The following is a 25,072-nucleotide window of genomic DNA, read 5'->3' on the forward strand; positions in this document are numbered from 1 at the left end:
ACTTATGTTTTTAATAATGTATTATAGCAAATGATATAGTATATATTGAATGAGATGTTGTGTTATTGATAATTATTTAATTTTCTTACACAAGAATGGACTCAATCCACATATGTATTTATCCGACTGTTTTAACCAAACAAACGTCAGTTTTATGTCTCAAAGTGACTCAGAACGATGCAAAGGCTCTAATCAAGAGAGAACAACTGGCTCCACCTAGTGGATGTTCACAGTTATAGAAAACAATGACTTTACATTTTGTAGTGTGTGTGGGGGGGGGGCTCTGTATCTGTAATGTTATCGCTCTTTCAATTTATTAGAAGTTTTTTTTTTTTCAAATATTTAACAATGTTCAAATATTTGGTTTCTGCAGATTTTTTTTTAGATTGAATGACATATAATTTTCAGGTAACTATTATTTTTTACTGTATTGTATTTTATGTAAATTATCTGCATTTTTAAGTAAAAAATGTACATTGTAATATTATGTCAATCTATAAAGGTTAGCCTACATTTACAAAGGAGCTACCTGAAGTAATGGATGTGGATCAAGAACCAACACCCCAACAGAAGTGATTGTTATAGAGGATAAAGAACCAACACCCTAACAGAAGTGATTGTTATAGAGGATAAAGAACCAACACCCCAACAGAAGTAAGAGAGAATATATTTACCACATCATTTAATATTCCTGTAGAACTGTAAGAGAGAATATATTTAACACATCATTTAATATTCCTGTAGAACTGTAAGAGAGAATATATTTACCACATCATTTAATATTCCTGTAGAACTGTAAGAGAGAATATATTTAACACATCATTTAATATTCCTGTAGAACTGTAAGAGAGAATATATTTAACACATCATTTAATATTCCTGTAGAACTGTAAGAGAGAATATATTTACCACATCATTTAATATTCCTGTAGAACTGTAAGAGAGAATATATTTAACACATCATTTAATATTCCTGTAGAACTGTAAGAGAGAATATATTTAACACATCATTTAATATTCCTGTAGAACTGTAAGAGAGAATATATTTAACACATCATTTAATATTCCTGTAGAACTGGAAGAGAGAATATATTTAACACATCATTTAATATTCCTGTAGAACTGTAAGAGAGAATATATTTAACACATCATTTAATATTCCTGTAGAACTGTAAGAGAGAATATATTTAACACATCATTTAATATTCCTGTAGAACTGTAAGAGAGAATATATTTAACACATCATTTAATATTCCTGTAGAACTGGAAGAGAGAATATATTTAACACATCATTTAATATTCCTGTAGAACTGTAAGAGAGAATATATTTAACACATCATTTAATATTCCTGTAGAACTGTAAGAGAGAATATATTTAACACATCATTTAATATTCCTGTAGAACTGTAAGAGAGAATATAGTCGACGGCTGCTGTCCAAAGGTGATGGACGAGTTATTCCTGTGTCCTGTGTTCATGCCCTTTTAAGGACATCCTGTCCGGATATCCTCATGCTATTTAGGGTACGTTCATGCCCTTTTAAGGACCTCCTGTCCAGATGTCCTCATACTATTTAGGGTGTGGTTATGTAACTTGATAGTGCAGCTGTTTCTTCAAAGTAAAGCATTTGTAATAAAAAGTAATGGCCTGATTATTGATGTGTGGGGATCTTGTTGAACTGAAAGAAAATGTGTTTGAACTTATGGAGCTGCTGTGTAGTGACCTTGTGAACAAGTCATTTCCGGGTCGGTCTGACTGAGTTATAAGTTAGTGTTAGACTTGTCCTGTGAACAAGAAACCTCAAGATAGATAAACCACTGAAATCATGTCTCCTAGACCAATTCTAGGTGTATGGGGTCCTTCATGTGTGGTCCACAATGACAAAACCATCAAAGCCATTCTTTGTGATGCACCTGGTTGTTTTAATGGTGGGATTGATATGACTGAAGGCCATAAGGGTTATATTTTCCAACGATTCAACAGTGAAGATTTTCACACACAGCTGTCTCAACAACCTTTTTCAGCCAAAAACCTTTGTTTCGAGAGAATGGCTTAAGATAAGACTTGCTCTATGTCAGATCTAACAGGCCCTGAGCTGAACATCCCTGCCTGTTGGAAGAGGATGTTCCATTCAGAAAAACCTAAAATTGTCACTTCGAAGTATAAGCCACTGAAGAGATTCTTCTTTCCCCATATTTCCATTTTTCTCTCTCTCTCTCTCTCTCTCTCTCTCTCTCTCTCTCTCTCTCTCTCTCTCTCTCTCTCTCTCTCTCTCTCTCTCTCTCTCTCTCTCTCTCTCTCTCTCTCTCTCTCTCTCTCTCTCTCTCTCTCTCTCTCTCTCTCTCTCTCTCTCTCTCTCTCTCTCTCGCTCTCTCGCTCTCTCGCTCTCTCGCTCTCTCGCTCTCTCCGTCTCAAATTCAAGAAGCTTTATTGGCATGAAAAACATTGTGTCAATATTGCCAAAGCAACAATGTATATTGTATACATTGTAACAAAATTATAAATGATAGCAAATAATAATATAAAATGGTACTAAATAATAATACAAAATTAAATTCAAAAATAATAACAATAAAATGGTAACAGTCAATAGTAGCAATTATGGAAAATGAAACTATAACTAACTTATAACTAAATAACGGTCATCTTCTTCTTTATATCAATACTACAACTACAATCATCATTACTACGACTACTACTACCATCACTAAACTGTTATCACTACCATTACCACCCATATTTGGAATGATAAACAGCAATAATAATAGTAATAACAATAATAGTAATAATAAGTAAGTTACTGTTTACTATACAGGAGAGATGATTTGAAAGTTATAAGAATCTCTTCAGTGGCTTTTAGTCCAGACTCCGAAGTGACAATTTTAGGTTTTTCTGAATTCAGTAGCGTAAATGTAACCAAATCTGTTAGTTCATATGTATTTTCAAACGCTTGTACAATGGTCAACTACTTTGTGCCTGTCTTTAGCTTCAAGTGGTGAGATTGGTTTACAGAGCTTGATAGGATAAAACAAGTACAGCAGTTTGTCCACCATCGTGAACATTTACGAAGACGGTCCCTTTTGTCCTCAAGACAAAACTTGGGCTGAACGATCAAGAAGGTTGATCTATCAGGGAAAAGAAAACTTACGACACCTGGAAGGCCATGGACAGCCAGCGTGGAAGAGGCAACGTCTGAGGCCCTCACAGCTTGAAGATGGGGATTTGGAGACTAATGGGGTGTCGGGTTACAATAGGCCCCTGAAAAGGAGAGACTGATGGGGGTGTCAGGTTACAATAGGCCCCTGAAAAGGAGAGACTGATGGGGGTGTCGGATTACAATAGGCCCCTGAAAAGGAGAGACTGATAGGGGTGTCAGGTTACAATAGGCCCCTGAAAAGGAGAGACTGATGGGGGTGTCGGGTTACAATAGGCCCCTGAAAAGGAGAGACTGATGGGGGTGTCAGGTTACAATAGGCCCCTGAAAAGGAGAGACTGATGGGGGTGTCAGGTTACAATAGACCCCTGAAAAGGAGAGACTGATGGGGGTGTCAGGTTACAATAGGCCCCTGAAAAGGAGAGACTGATGGGGTTGTCAGGTTACAATAGGCCCCTGAAAAGGAGAGACTGATGGGGGTGTCGGATTACAATAGACCCCTGAAAAGGAGAGACTGATGGGGTTGTCAGGTTACAATAGGCCCCTGAAAAGGAGAGACTGATGGGGGTGTCGGATTACAATAGACCCCTGAAAAGGAGAGACTGATGGGGTTGTCAGGTTACAATAGGCCCCTGAAAAGGAGAGACTGATGGGGGTGTCGGGTTACAATAGGCCCCTGAAAAGGAGAGACTGATGGGGGTGTCAGGTTACAATAGGCCCCTGAAAAGGAGAGACTGATTGGGGTGTCAGGTTACAATAGGCCCCTTAAAAGGAGAGACTGATGGGGGTGTCAGGTTACAATAGGCCCCTTAAAAGGAGAGATTGATGGGGGTGTCAGGTTACAATAGGCCCCTTAAAAGGAGAGACTGATGGGGGTGTCAGGTTACAATAGGCCCCTGAAAAGGAGAGACTGATGGGGGTGTCAGGTTACAATAGGCCCCTGAAAAGGAGAGACTGATGGGGGTGTCGGGTTACAATAGGTCCCTGAAAAGGAGAGACTGGTGGGGGTGTCGGGTTACAATAGGTCCCTGAAAAGGAGAGACTGATGGGGGTGTCGGGTTACAATAGGTCCCTGAAAAGGAGAGACTGATGGGGCTGTCGGGTTATAATAGGCCCCTGAAAAGGAGAGACTGATGGGGGTGTCGGGTTACAATAGGCCCCTGAAAAGGAGAGACTGATGGGGGTGTCAGGTTACAATAGGCCCCTGAAAAGGAGAGACTGATGGGGGTGTCGGGTTACAATAGACCCCTGAAAAGGAGAGACTGATTGGGGTGTCAGGTTACAATAGGCCCCTTAAAAGGAGAGACTGATGGGGGTGTCAGGTTACAATAGGCCCCTTAAAAGGAGAGACTGATGGGGGTGTCAGGTTACAATAGACCCCTGAAAAGGAGAGACTGATGGGGGTGTCAGGTTACAATAGGCCCCTGAAAAGGAGAGACTGATGGGGTTGTCAGGTTACAATAGGCCCCTGAAAAGGAGAGACTGATGGGGGTGTCGGATTACAATAGACCCCTGAAAAGGAGAGACTGATGGGGTTGTCAGGTTACAATAGGCCCCTGAAAAGGAGAGACTGATGGGGGTGTCGGATTACAATAGACCCCTGAAAAGGAGAGACTGATGGGGTTGTCAGGTTACAATAGGCCCCTGAAAAGGAGAGACTGATGGGGGTGTCGGGTTACAATAGGCCCCTGAAAAGGAGAGACTGATGGGGGTGTCAGGTTACAATAGGCCCCTGAAAAGGAGAGACTGATTGGGGTGTCAGGTTACAATAGGCCCCTTAAAAGGAGAGACTGATGGGGGTGTCAGGTTACAATAGGCCCCTTAAAAGGAGAGATTGATGGGGGTGTCAGGTTACAATAGGCCCCTTAAAAGGAGAGACTGATGGGGGTGTCAGGTTACAATAGGCCCCTGAAAAGGAGAGACTGATGGGGGTGTCAGGTTACAATAGGCCCCTGAAAAGGAGAGACTGATGGGGGTGTCGGGTTACAATAGGTCCCTGAAAAGGAGAGACTGGTGGGGGTGTCGGGTTACAATAGGTCCCTGAAAAGGAGAGACTGATGGGGGTGTCGGGTTACAATAGGTCCCTGAAAAGGAGAGACTGATGGGGCTGTCGGGTTATAATAGGCCCCTGAAAAGGAGAGACTGATGGGGGTGTCGGGTTACAATAGGCCCCTGAAAAGGAGAGACTGATGGGGGTGTCAGGTTACAATAGGCCCCTGAAAAGGAGAGACTGATGGGGGTGTCGGGTTACAATAGACCCCTGAAAAGGAGAGACTGATGGGGGTGTCAGGTTACAATAGGCCCCTGAAAAGGAGAGACTGATGGGGGTGTCAGGTTACAATAGGCCCCTGAAAAGGAGAGACTGATGGGGGTGTCAGGTTACAATAGGCCCCTGAAAATGAGAGACTGATGGGGGTGTCGGGTTACAATAGGCCCCTGAAAAGGAGAGACTGATGGGGGTGTCAGGTTACAATAGGCCCCTGAAAAGGAGAGACTGATGGGGGTGTCAGGTTACAATAGGCCCCTGAAAAGGAGAGACTGATGGGGGTGTCGGGTTACAATAGGCCCCTGAAAAGGAGAGACTGATGGGGGTGTCAGGTTACAATAGGCCCCTGAAAAGGAGAGACTGATGGGGGTGTCGGGTTACAATAGGCCCCTGAAAATGAGGAAAATGTTGATTCTTCTTTTTCTCTCAGAAAATAATAATAAACTGTCTTATTATACTTATAAACATGTATTGTGTAGTAATGTGTAGTATTGTGTAATAATTATGTGTATTGTTTAGTAATGTGTGGTATTGTTTAATAATAACATGTATTGTGTAGTAATGTGTAGTATTGTGTAATAATTATGTGTATTGTTTAGTAATGTGTGGTATTGTTTAATAATAACATGTATTGTTTAGTAATGTGTGATAATAATGTTTATTGTGTAGTAATGTGTAGTATTGTGTAATAGTAACGATTATGATTTATATAAAGGTTTTACAAAACAACAACTGTTTTAAACCTGTTTAACCTTTACACTTTTAAAGAGTTCTCAGCAATCCATATTTTAATGATCAATAGGTTGTTCATCTAGGGGGTCTCTTACACACAAGGGAACTATATGCACACAAGGGGTGTCCCTAGTGTCTTTGAAAAAAACAGTTTTAATCCTGCCTAACCTTTAACCTTTTAAAAAGTGTCCTCAGGGGGTCATCCTGGGATGTCCGAGGATGGACTGTCCAGTGTATGTCTCAGTCAATAAAAAATACAAAAAGGGGATCATTGTATTATTTTATAAGATGGACCACTTTTAATGCATTATATAAATTATATAGTATATAATAAATTAGATGTTGTGTTAGAGATAAAAAAAAAAAAAATAACGAGAAAGGACTCTACTCACATATGTATTTATCCTAATGTTTTCAACAAACAAATGTCAATTTTGTGTGACATGTCTCAAAGTGACTCAGAACCATGAAATTGCCAAAGCAAGGCTCTACTCAAGAGTGGACCACTGGCTCCCCCTAGTGGATGTACACAGTTCTAGAAAACAATTACTTGACATTGTATAGCGTGCGTGTGTGTTATCGCTCTCTAAATGTAAAATACTTTTAAAAATGTTTTTAACAATGTATTAATATTTGGTTTCTACAAACATATTAAGACTGGATGACATACAATTCATATTAAGACTGGATGACATACAAACATATTAAGACTGGATGACATACAATTCTCAGGTAATTTATATTATTACTATATTGTATTTTGTGTAAATTATCTGTATAAATCCTCTTGGAACTCTAGGGCCGGTATTTCATTTTTGGACAAAAAACGTTCCCGTTTTAAGCGCGATATTTTGTCACGACAAGATGCTCGACTATGCATATAAGTGACAGCTTTGGATAGAAAACACTCTAACGTTTCCAAAACTGCAAAGATATTGTCTGTTAGTGCCACAGAACTGATGCTACAGGCGAAACCAAGATGACATTTCAATCAGGAAGTGCTGCATTTTTTGAAACCGCGTCATGGCAATGACTCCTTATATGGCTGTGGAGGAGCTAGGAGTCAGCTTACATTTTCCACGTTTTCCCCAAGGTGTCTGCAGCATTGTGACGTATTTGTAGGCATATCATTGGAAGATTGACCATAAGAGACTACTTCTACCAGGTGGTCGCTTGGTGTCCTCCGTCGCAATTATTGCGTAATCTCCACGTCCATGCGCGTTCCATTTTCTTCAGAGGAGAAACCAAACTGCTACGAGTGATTTATCATCGAATAGATATGTGAAAAACACCTTGAGGATTGATTCTAAACAACCTTTGCCATGTTTCTGTCGATATTATGGAGTTAATTTGGTAAAAAGTTTGGCGTTGTAGAGACTGAATTTTCAGATTTTTTTCTTAGCCAAACGTGATGAACAAAACGGAGCGATTTCTCCTACACAAATAATCTTTTTGGAAAAAATGAACATTTGCTATCTAACTGAGAGTCTCGTCATTGAAAACATCCGAAGTTCTTCAAAGGTAAATTATTTTATTTGAAGGCTTTTCTTGTTGTTGTGAAAATGTTGCCTGCTGAATGCTAGGCTTAATGCTATGCTAGGCTATCAATACTCTTACACAAATGCTTGTTTTGCAATGGTTGAAAAGCATATTTTGAAAATCTGAGATGACAGTGTTGTTAACAAAAGGCTAAGCTTGTGAGTTAATATATTTATTTCATTTCATTTGCGATTTTCATAAATAATTAACGTTGCGTCCCTCTCTCTCTTTCCCTCTGTTCTGACTTTCTACCCTCCCTCTCTCTCTCTTTCCCTCTGTTCTGACTCTCTACCCTCCCTCTCTCTCTCTCTCCCTCTTTCCCTCTGTTCTGACTCTCTACTCTACTCTACTTTCTGACTCTCTACTCTCCCTCTCCCTCTGTGATATCTAAGTTTTTTTTAATGAAAATGTTCACACATAAAGTGAACAGTTTTTGCTTTGTAATTCTGGGTTATTGTGTGTAGATTGATGAGGGGAAAAACACATTTAATCCATTTTAGAATAAGTCTGTAACGTGACAAAATGTGTAAAAAGTCAAGGGGTCTGAATACTTTCTGAATGTTACTGTATATCAGTATATTAGACTCTCTCTCTCTCCCTCTCTTGATGCAGTGATGTTGTTTTCATGACTTCTGGTTTAACACTGCCATCAAGTGGTGATTGTCCAAACTTCACCACTGTTAAGATAGAGAAAGTGAGAGAGACAGAGCAGAAAGTGAGAGAGCAGAAAGTGTGGGAGAGAGAGCAGAAAGTGTGGGAGAGAGAGCAGAAAGTGAGAGAGCAGAAAGTGTGGGAGAGAGAGCAGAAAGTGTGGGAGAGAGAGCAGAAAGTGAGAGATAGAGAGAGCAGAAAGTGTGGGAGAGAGAGCAGAAAGTGTGGGAGAGAGAGCAGAAAGTGTGGGGGAGAGAGCAGAAAGTGTGGGGGAGAGAGCAGAAAGTGTGGGAGAGAGAGCAGAAAGTGTGGGAGAGAGAGCAGAAAGTGTGGGAGAGAGAGAGAGAGCAGAAAGTGTGGGAGAGAGAGCAGAGTGTGGGAGAGAGAGAGAGCAGAGAGAGAGAGAGAAGAGTGTGGGAGAGAGAGAGAGCAGAGAGAGACAGCAGAGAGTGTGGGAGAGAGAGAGAGCAGAGAGAGAGCAGAGTGTGTGGGAGAGAGAGAGAGCAGAGAGAGCAGAGTGTGTGGGAGAGAGAGAGCAGAGAGTGTGGGAGAGAGAGCAGAGTGTGTGGGAGAGAGAGAGCAGAGTGTGGGAGAGAGAGAGGGAGCAGAGAGAGAGAGCAGAGAGCAGGCTGAGAAAGCAAAGAAAGAGTGAGAGAGCAAATAGTGAAAGAGTGAAAGAGGAGAGAGAGAGAGCAGAGAGCAAAGAGAGAGCAGAGAGAGAGCAGAGAAAAGAGAGAGCAGCAGAGCAGAGAGAGAAGAGTGTTGGAGAGAGAGAGAGCAGAGAGAGACAGCAGAGAGTGTGGGAGAGAGAGAGCAGAGTGTGTGGGAGAGAGAGAGAGCAGAGTGTGGGAGAGAGAGAGGGAGCAGAGAGAGAGAGCAGAGAGCAGGCTGAGAAAGCAAAGAAAGAGTGAGAGAGCAAAGAGTGAAAGAGCAGAGAGAGAGAGAGAGCAGAGAGCAGAGAAAAGAGAGCAGCAGAGCAGAGAACAGAGAGAGAGCAGAGAAAAGAGAGAGCAGCAGAGCAGAGAGCAGAGAGAGCAGAGAGCAGGCTGAGAGAGCAGAGAGCAGATAACAGAGAGAGAGCAGAGAGCAGGCTGAGAGAGCAGAGAACAGAGAGAGAGCAGAGAGCAGGCTGAGAGAGCAGATAGAGCAGAGAGTGAGATCAGAGAGTGAGAGCAGAGAGTGAGAGAGCAGAGAGTGAGAGAGCAGAGAGTGAGAGAGCAGATAGAGCAGATAGAGCAGAGAGTGAGAGCAGAGAGTGAGAGAGCAGAGAGAGCAGAGAGAGCGAGCAGAAAGAGGGAGAGAGCAGAAAACAGAGAGAGCTGAGGGAGAGAGAACTCTGTTGCTATAGTGACCCTGCATTACAACACTCTGTTGTTATAGTAACCCTGCATTACAACACTCTGTTGCTATAGTAACCCTGCATCACAACACTCTGTTGCTATAGTGACCCTGCATCACAACACTCTGTTGTACTAATTGTACAATCTGTTTAATTCTATTCCACATATTTAATTGTTTTGTATTTCATTTCATATTTGTTTCATGTTTCAACCAGTCGCAGGTTAACATCAACCTGACAGAGGAAACGTTAAATCAATAAACAAACTGTTTTCACAATTAACAGGCCTTTTCTTGTTTCAACCAGTCGCAGGTTAACATCAACCTGACAGAGGAAACGTTAAATCAATAAACAAACTGTTTTCACAATTAACAGCCTTTTCTTGTTTCAACCAGTCGCAGGTTAACATCAACCTGACAGAGGAAACGTTAAATCAATAAACAAACTGTTTTCACAATTAACAGCCTTTTCTTGTTTCAACCAGTCGCAGGTTAACGTCAACCTGACAGAGGAAACGTTAAATCAATAAACAAACTGTTTTCACAATTAACAGGCCTTTTCTTGTTTCAACCAGTCGCAGGTTAACATCAACCTGACAGAGGAAACGTTAAATCAATAAACAAACTGTTTTCACAATTAACAGCCTTTTCTTGTTTCAACCAGTCGCAGGTTAACATCAACCTGACAGAGGAAACGTTAAATCAATAAACAAACTGTTTTCACAATTAACAGCCTTTTCTTGTTTCAACCAGTCGCAGGTTAACATCAACCTGACAGAGGAAACGTTAAATCAATAAACAAACTGTTTTCACAATTAACAGCCTTTTCTTGTTTCAAGTATGTTTTATTATGAAAAGTACAATATATCCTTGTATACTTATACAACTATGGAGTGTATGTCCAGATATAATTATACAACTATACAGCGTATGTCCATATATAATTATACAACTATGGAGAGTATGTCCATATATAATTATACAACTATGGAGCGTATGTCCAGATATAATTATACAACTATGGAGCGTATGTCCAGATATAATTATACAACTATGGAGCGTATGTCCAGATATAATTATACAACTATGGAGTGTATGTCCATATATAATTATACAACTATGGAGAGTATGTCCATATATAATTATACAACTATGGAGAGTATGTCCATATATAATTATACAACTATGGAGCGTATGTCCAGATATAATTATACAACTATGGAGCGTATGTCCAGATATAATTATACAACTATGGAGAGTATGTCCATATATAATTATACAACTATGGAGAGTATGTCCATATATAATTATACAACTATGGAGAGTATGTCCAGATATAATTATATATAATTATACAACTATGGAGCGTATGTCCATATATAATTATACAACTATGGAGAGTATGTCCATATATAATTATACAACTATGGAGAGTATGTCCATATATAATTATACAACTATGGAGAGTATGTCCATATATAATTATACAACTATGGAGCGTATGTCCAGATATAATTATACAACTATGGAGAGTATGTCCAGATATAATTATACAACTATGGAGTGTATGTCCATATATAATTATACAACTATGGAGAGTATGTCCATATATAATTATACAACTATGGAGAGTATGTCCATATATAATTATACAACTATGGAGAGTATGTCCAGATATAATTATATATAATTATACAACTATGGAGCGTATGTCCATATATAATTATACAACTATGGAGAGTATGTCCATATATAATTATACAACTATGGAGAGTATGTCCATATATAATTATACAACTATGGAGAGTATGTCCATATATAATTATACAACTATGGAGCGTATGTCCATATATAATTATACAACTATGGAGCGTATGTCCATATATAATTATACAACTATGGAGAGTATGTCCAGATATAATTATACAACTATGGAGAGTATGTCCAGATATAATTATACAACTATGGAGCGTATGTCCATATATAATTATATATAATTATACAACTATGGAGTGTATGTCCATATATAATTATATATAATTATACAACTATGGAGCGTATGTCCATATATAATTATATATAATTATACAACTATGGAGCGTATGTCCATATATAATTATATATAATTATACAACTATGGAGCGTATGTCCATATATAATTATACAACTATGGAGTGTATGTCCAGATATAATTATACAACTATGGAGAGTATGTCCAGATATAATTATACAACTATGGAGCGTATGTCCATATATAATTATATATAATTATACAACTATGGAGCGTATGTCCATATATAATTATATATAATTATACAACTATGGAGTGTATGTCCAGATATAATTATACAACTATGGAGCGTATGTCCAGATATAATTATACAACTATGGAGCGTATGTCCAGATATAATTATACAACTATGGAGAGTATGTCCATATATAATTATACAACTATGGAGAGTATGTCCAGATATAATTATATAACTATGGAGCGTATGTCCATATATAATTATATATAATTATACAACTATGGAGCGTATGTCCAGATATAATTATACAACTATGGAGAGTATGTCCATATATAATTATACAACTATGGAGCGTATGTCCATATATAATTATATATAATTATACAACTATGGAGCGTATGTCCAGATATAATTATATAACTATGGAGCGTATGTCCATACATAATTATATAACTATGGAGCGTATGTCCATATATAATTATACAACTATGGAGTGTATGTCCAGATATAATTATATAACTATGGAGCGTATGTCCATATATAATTATACAACTATGGAGCGTATGTCCATATATAATTATATATAATTATACAACTATGGAGCGTATGTCCAGATATAATTATACAACTATGGAGAGTATGTCCATATATAATTATACATCTATGGAGCGTATGTCCATATATAATTATACAACTATGGAGTGTATGTCCATATATAATTATATATAATTATACAACTATGGAGTGTATGTCCATATATAATTATATATAATTATACAACTATGGAGCGTATGTCCATATATAATTATACAACTATGGAGCGTATGTCCATATATAATTATACAACTATGGAGTGTATGTCCAGATATAATTATACAACTATGGAGCGTATGTCCATATATAATTATACAACTATGGAGCGTATGTCCAGATATAATTATACAACTATGGAGCGTATGTCCATATATAATTATACAACTATGGAGAGTATGTCCAGATATAATTATATATAATTATACAACTATGGAGTGTATGTCCAGATATAATTATACAACTATGGAGCGTATGTCCATATATAATTATACAACTATGGAGAGTATGTCCATATATAATTATACAACTATGGAGCGTATGTCCAGATATAATTATACAACTATGGAGCGTATGTCCATATATAATTATATATAATTATACAACTATGGAGTGTATGTCCATATATAATTATACAACTATGGAGCGTATGTCCAGATATAATTATACAACTATGGAGTGTATGTCCAGATATAATTATATAACTATGGAGCGTATGTCCATATATAATTATACAACTATGGAGCGTATGTCCAGATATAATTATACAACTATGGAGAGTATGTCCATATATAATTATACATCTATAGAGCGTATGTCCATATATAATTATACAACTATGGAGTGTATGTCCAGATATAATTATATATAATTATACAACTATGGAGTGTATGTCCATATATAATTATATATAATTATACAACTATGGAGTGTATGTCCATATATAATTATACAACTATGGAGAGTATGTCCATATATAATTATACAACTATGGAGAGTATGTCCAGATATAATTATATATAATTATACAACTATGGAGCGTATGTCCAGATATAATTATACAACTATGGAGAGTATGTCCAGATATAATTATATATAATTATACAACTATGGAGAGTATGTCCATATATAATTATACATCTATAGAGCGTATGTCCATATATAATTATACAACTATGGAGTGTATGTCCATATATAATTATATATAATTATACAACTATGGAGTGTATGTCCATATATAATTATATATAATTATACAACTATGGAGTGTATGTCCATATATAATTATACAACTATGGAGAGTATGTCCATATATAATTATACAACTATGGAGAGTATGTCCAGATATAATTATATATAATTATACAACTATGGAGCGTATGTCCAGATATAATTATACAACTATGGAGAGTATGTCCAGATATAATTATATATAATTATACAACTATGGAGAGTATGTCCAGATATAATTATATATAATTATACAACTATGGAGAGTATGTCCAGATATAATTATATATAATTATACAACTATGGAGCGTATGTCCAGATATAATTATACAACTATGGAGCGTATGTCCAGATATAATTATACAACTATGGAGAGTATGTCCATATATAATTATACAACTATGGAGAGTATGTCCAGATATAATTATATATAATTATACAACTATGGAGCGTATGTCCATATATAATTATACAACTATGGAGCGTATGTCCAGATATAATTATACAACTATGGAGCGTATGTCCATATATAATTATACAACTATGGAGAGTATGTCCATATATAATTATACAACTATGGAGAGTATGTCCAGATATAATTATATATAATTATACAACTATGGAGCGTATGTCCATATATAATTATACAACTATGGAGCGTATGTCCATATATAATTATACAACTATGGAGTGTATGTCCAGATATAATTATACAACTATGGAGTGTATGTCCATATATAATTATACAACTATGGAGTGTATGTCCAGATATAATTATACAACTATGGAGAGTATGTCCAGATATAATTATACAACTATGGAGAGTATGTCCAGATATAATTATACAACTATGGAGAGTATGTCCAGATATAATTATATATAATTATACAACTATGGAGCGTATGTCCATATATAATTATATATAATTATACAACTATGGAGCGTATGTCCATATATAATTATATATAATTATACAACTATGGAGCGTATGTCCAGATATAATTATACAACTATGGAGCGTATGTCCATATATAATTATATATAATTATACAACTATGGAGTGTATGTCCATATATAATTATATATAATTATACAACTATGGAGCGTATGTCCATATATAATTATATATAATTATACAACTATGGAGCGTATGTCCATATATAATTATATATAATTATACAACTATGGAGCGTATGTCCAGATATAATTATACAACTATGGAGCGTATGTCCAGATATAATTATACAACTATGGAGTGTATGTCCATATATAATTATACAACTATGGAGAGTATGTCCATATATAATTATACAACTATGGAGTGTATGTCCATATATAATTATACAACTATGGAGAGTATGTCCATATATAATTATACAACTATGGAGAGTATGTCCATATATAATTATACAACTATGGAGTGTATGTCCATATATAATTATACAACTATGGAGCGTATGTCCATATATAATTATACAACTATGGAGAGTATGTCCAGATATAATTATACAACTATGGAGTGTATGTCCATATATAATTATATATAATTATACAACTATGGAGCGTATGTCCATATATAATTATACAACTATGGAGTGTATGTCCATATATAATTATATATAATTATACAACTATGGAGCGTATGTCCATATATAATTATATATAATTATACAACTATGGAGCGTATGTCCATATATAATTATATATAATTATACAACTATGGAGCGTATGTCCATATATAATTATATATAATTATACAACTATGGAGTGTATGTCCATATATAATTATATATAATTATACAACTATGGAGCGTATGTCCATATATAATTATATATAATTATACAACTATGGAGCGTATGTCCATATATAATTATATATAATTATACAACTATGGAGCGTATGTCCATATATAATTATACAACTATGGAGTGTATGTCCAGATATAATTATACAACTATGGAGAGTATGTCCAGATATAATTATACAACTATGGAGCGTATGTCCATATATAATTATATATAATTATACAACTATGGAGCGTATGTCCATATATAATTATATATAATTATACAACTATGGAGTGTATGTCCAGATATAATTATACAACTATGGAGCGTATGTCCAGATATAATTATACAACTATGGAGCGTATGTCCAGATATAATTATACAACTATGGAGCGTATGTCCAGATATAATTATACAACTATGGAGAGTATGTCCATATATAATTATACAACTATGGAGAGTATGTCCAGATATAATTATATAACTATGGAGCGTATGTCCATATATAATTATATATAATTATACAACTATGGAGCGTATGTCCAGATATAATTATACAACTATGGAGAGTATGTCCATATATAATTATACAACTATGGAGCGTATGTCCATATATAATTATATATAATTATACAACTATGGAGCGTATGTCCAGATATAATTATATAACTATGGAGCGTATGTCCATACATAATTATATAACTATGGAGCGTATGTCCATATATAATTATACAACTATGGAGTGTATGTCCAGATATAATTATATAACTATGGAGCGTATGTCCATATATAATTATACAACTATGGAGCGTATGTCCAGATATAATTATACAACTATGGAGAGTATGTCCATATATAATTATACATCTATGGAGTGTATGTCCATATATAATTATACAACTATGGAGTGTATGTCCATATATAATTATATATAATTATACAACTATGGAGTGTATGTCCATATATAATTATATATAATTATACAACTATGGAGCGTATGTCCATATATAATTATACAACTATGGAGCGTATGTCCAGATATAATTATACAACTATGGAGCGTATGTCCATATATAATTATACAACTATGGAGTGTATGTCCATATATAATTATATATAATTATACAACTATGGAGCGTATGTCCATATATAATTATACAACTATGGAGTGTATGTCCAGATATAATTATACAACTATGGAGCGTATGTCCATATATAATTATACAACTATGGAGCGTATGTCCATATATAATTATACAACTATGGAGCGTGTGTCCAGATATAATTATACAACTATGGAGCGTATGTCCAGATATAATTATACAACTATGGAGCGTATGTCCAGATATAATTATACAACTATGGAGCGTATGTCCATATATAATTATACAACTATGGAGCGTATGTCCAGATATAATTATACAACTATGGAGCGTATGTCCATATATAATTATATATAATTATACAACTATGGAGTGTATGTCCATATATAATTATACAACTATGGAGAGTATGTCCAGATATAATTATACAACTATGGAGCGTATGTCCATATATAATTATACAACTATGGAGCGTATGTCCAGATATAATTATACAACTATGGAGTGTATGTCCAGATATAATTATATAACTATGGAGCGTATGTCCAGATATAATTATACAACTATGGAGAGTATGTCCATATATAATTATACATCTATAGAGCGTATGTCCATATATAATTATACAACTATGGAGAGTATGTCCAGATATAATTATACAACTATGGAGTGTATGTCCATATATAATTATATATAATTATACAACTATGGAGTGTATGTCCATATATAATTATACAACTATGGAGCGTATGTCCAGATATAATTATACAACTATGGAGAGTATGTCCATATATAATTATACATCTATAGAGCGTATGTCCATATATAATTATATATAATTATACAACTATGGAGTGTATGTCCATATATAATTATACAACTATGGAGCGTATGTCCATATATAATTATATATAATTATACAACTATGGAGTGTATGTCCATATATAATTATATATAATTATACAACTATGGAGCGTATGTCCATATATAATTATACAACTATGGAGCGTATGTCCATATATAATTATATATAATTATACAACTATGGAGCGTATGTCCATATATAATTATACAACTATGGAGTGTATGTCCATATATAATTATATATAATTATACAACTATGGAGCGTATGTCCAGATATAATTATACAACTATGGAGCGTATGTCCATATATAATTATACAACTATGGAGTGTATGTCCATATATAATTATACAACTATGGAGCGTATGTCCATATATAATTATACAACTATGGAGCGTATGTCCATATATAATTATACAACTATGGAGCGTATGTCCAGATATAATTATACAACTATGGAGCGTATGTCCATATATAATTATACAACTATGGAGAGTATGTCCATATATAATTATACAACTATGGAGCGTATGTCCAGATATAATTATACAACTATGGAGCGTATGTCCATATATAATTATATATAATTATACAACTATGGAGTGTATGTCCATATATAATTATACAACTATGGAGAGTATGTCCATATATAATTATATATAATTATACAACTATGGAGTGTATGTCCATATATAATTATACAACTATGGAGAGTATGTCCAGATATAATTATACAACTATGGAGTGTATGTCCATATATAATTATACAACTATGGAGTGTATGTCCATATATAATTATATATAATTATACAACTATGGAGTGTATGTCCATATATAATTATATATAATTATACAACTATGGAGAGTATGTCCAGATATAATTATACAACTATGGAGCGTATGTCCATATATAATTATATATAATTATACAACTATGGAGAGTATGTCCAGATATAATTATACAACTATGGAGAGTATGTCCAGATATAATTATACAACTATGGAGAGTATGTCCATATATAATTATACAACTATGGAGCGTATGTCCAGATATAATTATACAACTATGGAGCGTATGTCCATATATAATTATATATAATTATACAACTATGGAGCGTATGTCCATATATAATTATACAACTATGGAGAGTATGTCCATATATAATTATACAACTATGGAGAGTATGTCCAGATATAATTATACAACTATGGAGTGTATGTCCATATATAATTATACAACTATGGAGAGTATGTCCAGATATAATTATACAACTATGGAGAGTATGTCCATATATAATTATACAACTATGGAGTGTATGTCCAGATATAATTATACAACTATGGAGTGTATGTCCATATATAATTATACAACTATGGAGTGTATGTCCATATATAATTATACAACTATGGAGCGTATGTCCATATATAATTATACAACTATGGAGAGTATGTCCATATATAATTATACAACTATGGAGCGTATGTCCATATATAATTATACAACTATGGAGAGTATGTCCATATATAATTATACAACTATGGAGAGTATGTCCATATATAATTATACAACTATGGAGTGTATGTCCATATATAATTATACAACTATGGAGCGTATGTCCAGATATAATTATACAACTATGGAGAGTATGTCCATACATAATTATACAACTATGGAGTGTATGTCCATATATAATTATACAACTATGGAGAGTATGTCCAGATATAATTATACAACTATGGAGAGTATGTCCATATATAATTATACAACTATGGAGTGTATGTCCATATATAATTATACAACTATGGAGCGTATGTCCATATATAATTATACAACTATGGAGCGTATGTCCATATATAATTATATATAATTATACAACTATGGAGAGTATGTCCAGATATAATTATACAACTATGGAGCGTATGTCCATATATAATTATACAACTATGGAGTGTATGTCCATATATAATTATACAACTATGGAGCGTATGTCCATATATAATTATATATAATTATACAACTATGGAGAGTATGTCCATATATAATTATACAACTATGGAGCGTATGTCCATATATAATTATACAACTATGGAGTGTATGTCCATATATAATTATATATAATTATACAACTATGGAGCGTATGTCCATATATAATTATATATAATTATACAACTATGGAGCGTATGTCCATATATAATTATACAACTATGGAGCGTATGTCCATATATAATTATACATCTATGGAGAGTATGTCCAGATATAATTATACAACTATGGAGCGTATGTCCATATATAATTATACAACTATGGAGCGTATGTCCAGATATAATTATACAACTATGGAGTGTATGTCCATATATAATTATATATAATTATACAACTATGGAGTGTATGTCCAGATATAATTATACAACTATGGAGTGTATGTCCAGATATAATTATACAACTATGGAGTGTATGTCCAGATATAATTATACAACTATGGAGTGTATGTCCAGATATAATTATACAACTATGGAGTGTATGTCCAGATATAATTATACAACTATGGAGAGTATGTCCAGATATAATTATACAACTATGGAGTGTATGTCCATATATAATTATATATAATTATACAACTATGGAGTGTATGTCCATATATAATTATACAACTATGGAGTGTATGTCCATATATAATTATACAACTATGGAGAGTATGTCCAGATATAATTGTATATAATTGTACAATTTGTTATTCAACATAAAAGACATGTTATTGTAAGAGGTCCTGGGTCAAGGTCACAATTATAGGAAGATGCGCATGTGTGTGTGTCCAATGTGTTTGTGTGTTTCCTGTGTGTTATTCAACATAATAGACAACAAATGATCACACTGTGTGTCCAGTGTGTGTGTTTGTGAACATGATCCATATATAATTATACATAATTGTACAATTTGTTTTTCAACATAAAAGACAAATGATCACATTGGTATTTTAACAGTGTTATTGTAAGAGGTCCTATATATATATGCATGTGTGTCCAATGTGTTTGTCCAGTGAGTGTGTGTTTGTCCAGTGTGTGTTTCCACTGTGTTTGTGTGTGTGTTTGTTTGTCTAGTGTGTGTGTGTGTTTGTCCAGTGTGTGTTTGTTTGTCCAGAGCGTGCGTGTGTCCAGTGTGTGTGTGTGTGTTTGTCCAATGTGTGTCTGTGAGTCCAGTGTGTGTGTCCAGCATGTGTGTGTCCAGTGTGTGTGTGTGTCCAGTGTGTGTGTGTGTGTTTGTGTGTGTGTGTGTTTTTGTTTGTCCAGTGTGTGTGTGTGTTTGTCCAGTGTGTGTCCAGTGTGTGTGTGTGTAGCATGTGTGTGTCCAGTGTGTGTGTGTGTTTGTCCAGCATGTGTGTGTGTGTGTCCAGCGTGAGTGCGTGTGTGTCTGTGTCCAGTGTGTGTGTGTGTGTCAAGCGTGTGTACGTGTGTGTGTGTCCAGCATGTGTGTGTCCAGTGTGTGTGTGTGTCCAGTGTGTGTGTGTTTGTGTGTGTGTGTGTTTTTGTTTGTCCAGTGTGTGTGTGTGTTTGTCCAGTGTGTGTTCAGTGTGTGTGTGTGTGTGTGTGTAGCATGTGTGTGTCCAGTGTGTGTGTGTGTTTGTCCAGCATGTGTGTGTGTGTGTCCAGCGTGAGTGCGTGTGTGTCTGTGTCCAGTGTGTGTCCAGCGTGTGTACGTGTGTGTGTGTCCAGCATGTGTGTGTGTGTGTCCAGCGTGTGTGTGTGTGTGTGTGTCAAGTGTGTGTCCAGCAGGTGTGTGTGTGTTTGTCCAGTGTGTGTGTGTGTGTGTGTGTGTGTGTGTGTGTGTGTGTGTGTGTGTGTGTGTCACTGACAGAGGGACACTGATTCACCATCATCCCAAACCCAAAACCCTGGATAGAGGGGCTCAGTGAATGTGGAGGTGAATGTGATCAGGTGGGTCAGTGTGTCAGAGGAGGCTCTATAGAAGGACAGAGTGCCGGCTGGCCAGTCCAGATACACTCCTACTCTGTGGGAGCTGGAGGAGGGGACGTCTATGGTAGTGGGATTACTATTGTGCCAGGCATAGTAACTGTTGTCAGAGCAGATCAGACTCCAGGACTTGTCATTGCATCCAAAACAACAGTCATTAGCCCCTCCTCTCCTGTTGATTCCTTTATATGTCACTCCTATAACAGCCCCCCCACTCCAGTCTACCTCCCAGTAACAGCGCCCAGTCAGACCCTCTCTACACAGCACCTGTCTACAGTCCTCAAGTCTCTCTGGGTGATCAGGATACAGCTGCTCCTCTCTCCCACATGTCACCTTTCTGTTCTCCTCAGACAGAGAGAGGAGTCTGTTTACTGTGTTTGGGTCCAGTGTGAGATCACAGACATCTGATGGATGAAACCAGACACAATATTAGAAATCATCATCATTCACATTAGAATGTTAACTCACTTTTCACTAATTCATTTAATGTAGATGTTTCTAGGTATCAAAAGGAGAAGTTAAGGTAACTTGAGACTTGTTGAATGATCAGATGTTATACTGTCTGGTAATATAAAACACACTTATTCACATTAATTACACACACACACACACACACACACACACACACACACACACACACACACACACAGTCAAAGCACCTCTTTGTAAACTTTGGTGTCCCTGATTTCTGCTTCTGTAGAACTACAGCTGATATTTAATATGACCAAGTAAGTAATGATGGTGGTCTTTGACTTTGAATTAACTTGAATTAAGCCTTATTCTTAGTCATATTCTTCACAGCAGTCAACACTCACATTTTCTAATCCCAGGTTTCATTCTGTTCTCTCCACCATGTTCCACACTGTAGCGGTAAGCAGAAGAACAGACAGTCATTGAGGGATACACCTGAATTCACACACACACACACACACACAGTAACTTATAACTTTGTCCAAGTGGTGGTCAGAACGTTTGTCTTAACTAGCCTAATAAGTCAAACATGTCTGATATGAACATTGACATAAACCCTCTACATACTTGAGTTTCTCCAGTCTGCAGTGTGGATCCTCCAGTCCAGCAGAGAGCAGTCTGACTCCTGAGTCTCCTGGGTGATTGTAGCTCAGATCCAGCTCTCTCAGGTGTGAGGGGTTTGACCTCAGAGCTGAGACCAGAGAAGCACAGCCTTCCTCTGTGACTAGACAGCCTGACAGCCTGCAAAGAGTCAAATCATATTAAAATCACACTGATATTCTTTGGAGGTGAAAATAGTGGCAGTATATTTTTTCAACATATTCAGATATATCAGTGTCCTGAAACCTGTATAGTACAAATATTACAGTAGACTGACCAGACCAGTTTAAAAAGCAGTATCAGTCAGAAGACAGACAGTGAGGTATCAGATTTAGATTGTATTGAGTATACAGTCCACACCATATCTATTTAGACAGTGAGGTATAATATTTAGATCGTATTGAGTAAACAGTCCACACCATATCTATTTAGACAGTGAGGTATCAGATTTAGATTGTATTGAGTATACAGTCCACACCATATCTATTTAGACAGTGAGGTATCAGATTTAGATTGTATTGAGTATACAGTCCACACCATATCTATTTAGACAGTGAGGTATAATATTTAGATCGTATTGAGTAAACAGTCCACACCATATCTATTTAGACAGTGAGGTATCAGATTTAGATTGTATTGAGTATACAGTCCACACCATATCTATTTAGACAGTGAGGTATCAGATTTAGATTGTATTGAGTATACAGTCCACACCATATCTATTTAGACAGTGAGGTATAATATTTAGATCGTATTGAGTAAACAGTCCACACCATATCTATTTAGACAGTGAAGTATCAGATTTAGATTGTATTGAGTATACAGTCCACACCATATCTATTTAGACAGTGAGGTATCAGATTTAGATTGTATTGAGTATACAGTCCACACCATATCTATTTAGACAGTGAGGTATCAGATTTAGATTGTATTGAGTATACAGTCCACACCATATCTATTTAGACAGTGAGGAATCAGATTTAGATTGTATTGAGTATACAGTCCACACCATATCTATTTAGACAGTGAGGTATCAGATTTAGATTGTATTGAGTAGACAGTCCACACCATATCTATTTAGACAGTGAGGTGTCAGATTTAGGTTGTATTGAGTATACAGTCCACACCATATCTATTTAGACAGTGAGGAATCAGATTTAGATTGTATTGAGTAGACAGTCCACACCATATCTATTTAGACAGTGAGGTGTCAGATTTAGGTTGTATTGAGTATACAGTCCACACCATATCTATTTAGACAGTGAGGAATCAGATTTAGATTGTATTGAGTATACAGTCCACACCATATCTATTTAGACAGTGAGGTATCAGATTTAGATTGTATTGAGTATACAGTCCACACCATATCTATTTAGACAGTGAGGTATCAGATTTAGATTGTATTGAGTAAACAGTCCACACCATATCTATTTAGACAGTGAGGTATAATATTTAGATCGTATTGAGTAAACAGTCCACACCATATCTATTTAGACAGTGAAGCTAACATTTTAAATGTGTCTCTATACTCCAGCATTTTGGATTTGAGATCAAATGTTTCATATGAGGTGACAGTTTATAATGTCACCTTTTATTTGAGGATATTTTAATACATATCTGTTTCAACGTTTAGAAAAATTAAAGCATTTTATGTATCTAGTCCCCCCCATTTGAAGAAGTCATAAGTATTCTGACACTTAAAGTGTATTAAATCAGTCAAAAGTATATCTGGTCCCATATTCCTCGAACACCATGAGACATCAAGCCTGTGACGCCTTGACTGAGTAAGATCATGAATGAATCATGAATAATAATGAGTGAGAAAGTTACAGAGGCTACAACAAAATATGCTAACCTCTCACCATTACCAATAACAGAGGCTACAACAAAACATGCTAACCTCTCACCATTACCAATAACAGAGACTACAACAAAACATGCTAATCTCTCACCATTACCAATAACAGAGACTACAACAAAACATGCTAACCTCTCACCATTACCAATAACAGAGACTACAACAAAACATGCTAACCTCTCACCATTACCAATAACAGAGGCTACAACAAAATATGCTAACCTCTCACCATTACCAATAACAGAGGCTACAACAAAACATGCTAACCTCTCACCATTACCAATAACAGAGGCTACAACAAAACATACTAACCTCTCACCATTACCAATAACAGAGGCTACAACAAAACATACTAACCTCTCACCATTACCAATAACAGAGACTACAACAAAACATGCTAACCTCTCACCATTACCAATAACAGAGGCTACAACAAAACATACTAACCTCTCACCATTACCAATAACAGAGGGGGGATGATCTTTGTGCCTCTGTAACTTTCTCATTCATCATTATCATCGATTCATTCCTGATTATTCATCATCATGGTAGCATCCACATGAATGTAGAAGTGTTCAGAAACATCTTCTATTCTTACTGACAATACAAGTGAAGTGACTCCAAAATGACAGGACATTATTCACCACTCAGTTTCTATTAGGAAAAACATC

At 35.6% G+C, this 25,072-nt stretch overlaps 2 protein-coding genes across 2 annotated transcripts in view; one reads left to right on the forward strand and one right to left on the reverse strand.

The window, feature by feature from the left end:
- LOC110517709 (NLR family CARD domain-containing protein 3-like) overlaps positions 1-25,072 on the forward strand; it is a 283,581-nt gene that overhangs the window by 96,777 nt on the left and 161,732 nt on the right. The window lies entirely within an intron of this gene.
- The window catches only part of LOC110513573 (NLR family CARD domain-containing protein 3-like), a 291,508-nt gene continuing 287,744 nt past the window's right edge, over positions 21,309-25,072 (reverse strand). Inside the window, exons 9-11 of the mRNA XM_036973337.1 lie at positions 22,511-22,684; positions 22,288-22,334; positions 21,309-21,876 (exon numbers count right to left, since the gene is read on the reverse strand). Coding sequence (XP_036829232.1) covers positions 21,347-21,876; positions 22,288-22,334; positions 22,511-22,684 — 751 coding nt within the window. The 3' untranslated portion in view covers positions 21,309-21,346. The remainder of the gene's footprint in view (positions 21,877-22,287; positions 22,335-22,510; positions 22,685-25,072) is intronic.

Source organism: Oncorhynchus mykiss, unplaced genomic scaffold, assembly GCF_013265735.2.
Source record: "Oncorhynchus mykiss isolate Arlee unplaced genomic scaffold, USDA_OmykA_1.1 un_scaffold_231, whole genome shotgun sequence".
In the NCBI taxonomy this organism is placed as follows: Eukaryota; Metazoa; Chordata; class Actinopteri; order Salmoniformes; family Salmonidae; genus Oncorhynchus; species Oncorhynchus mykiss.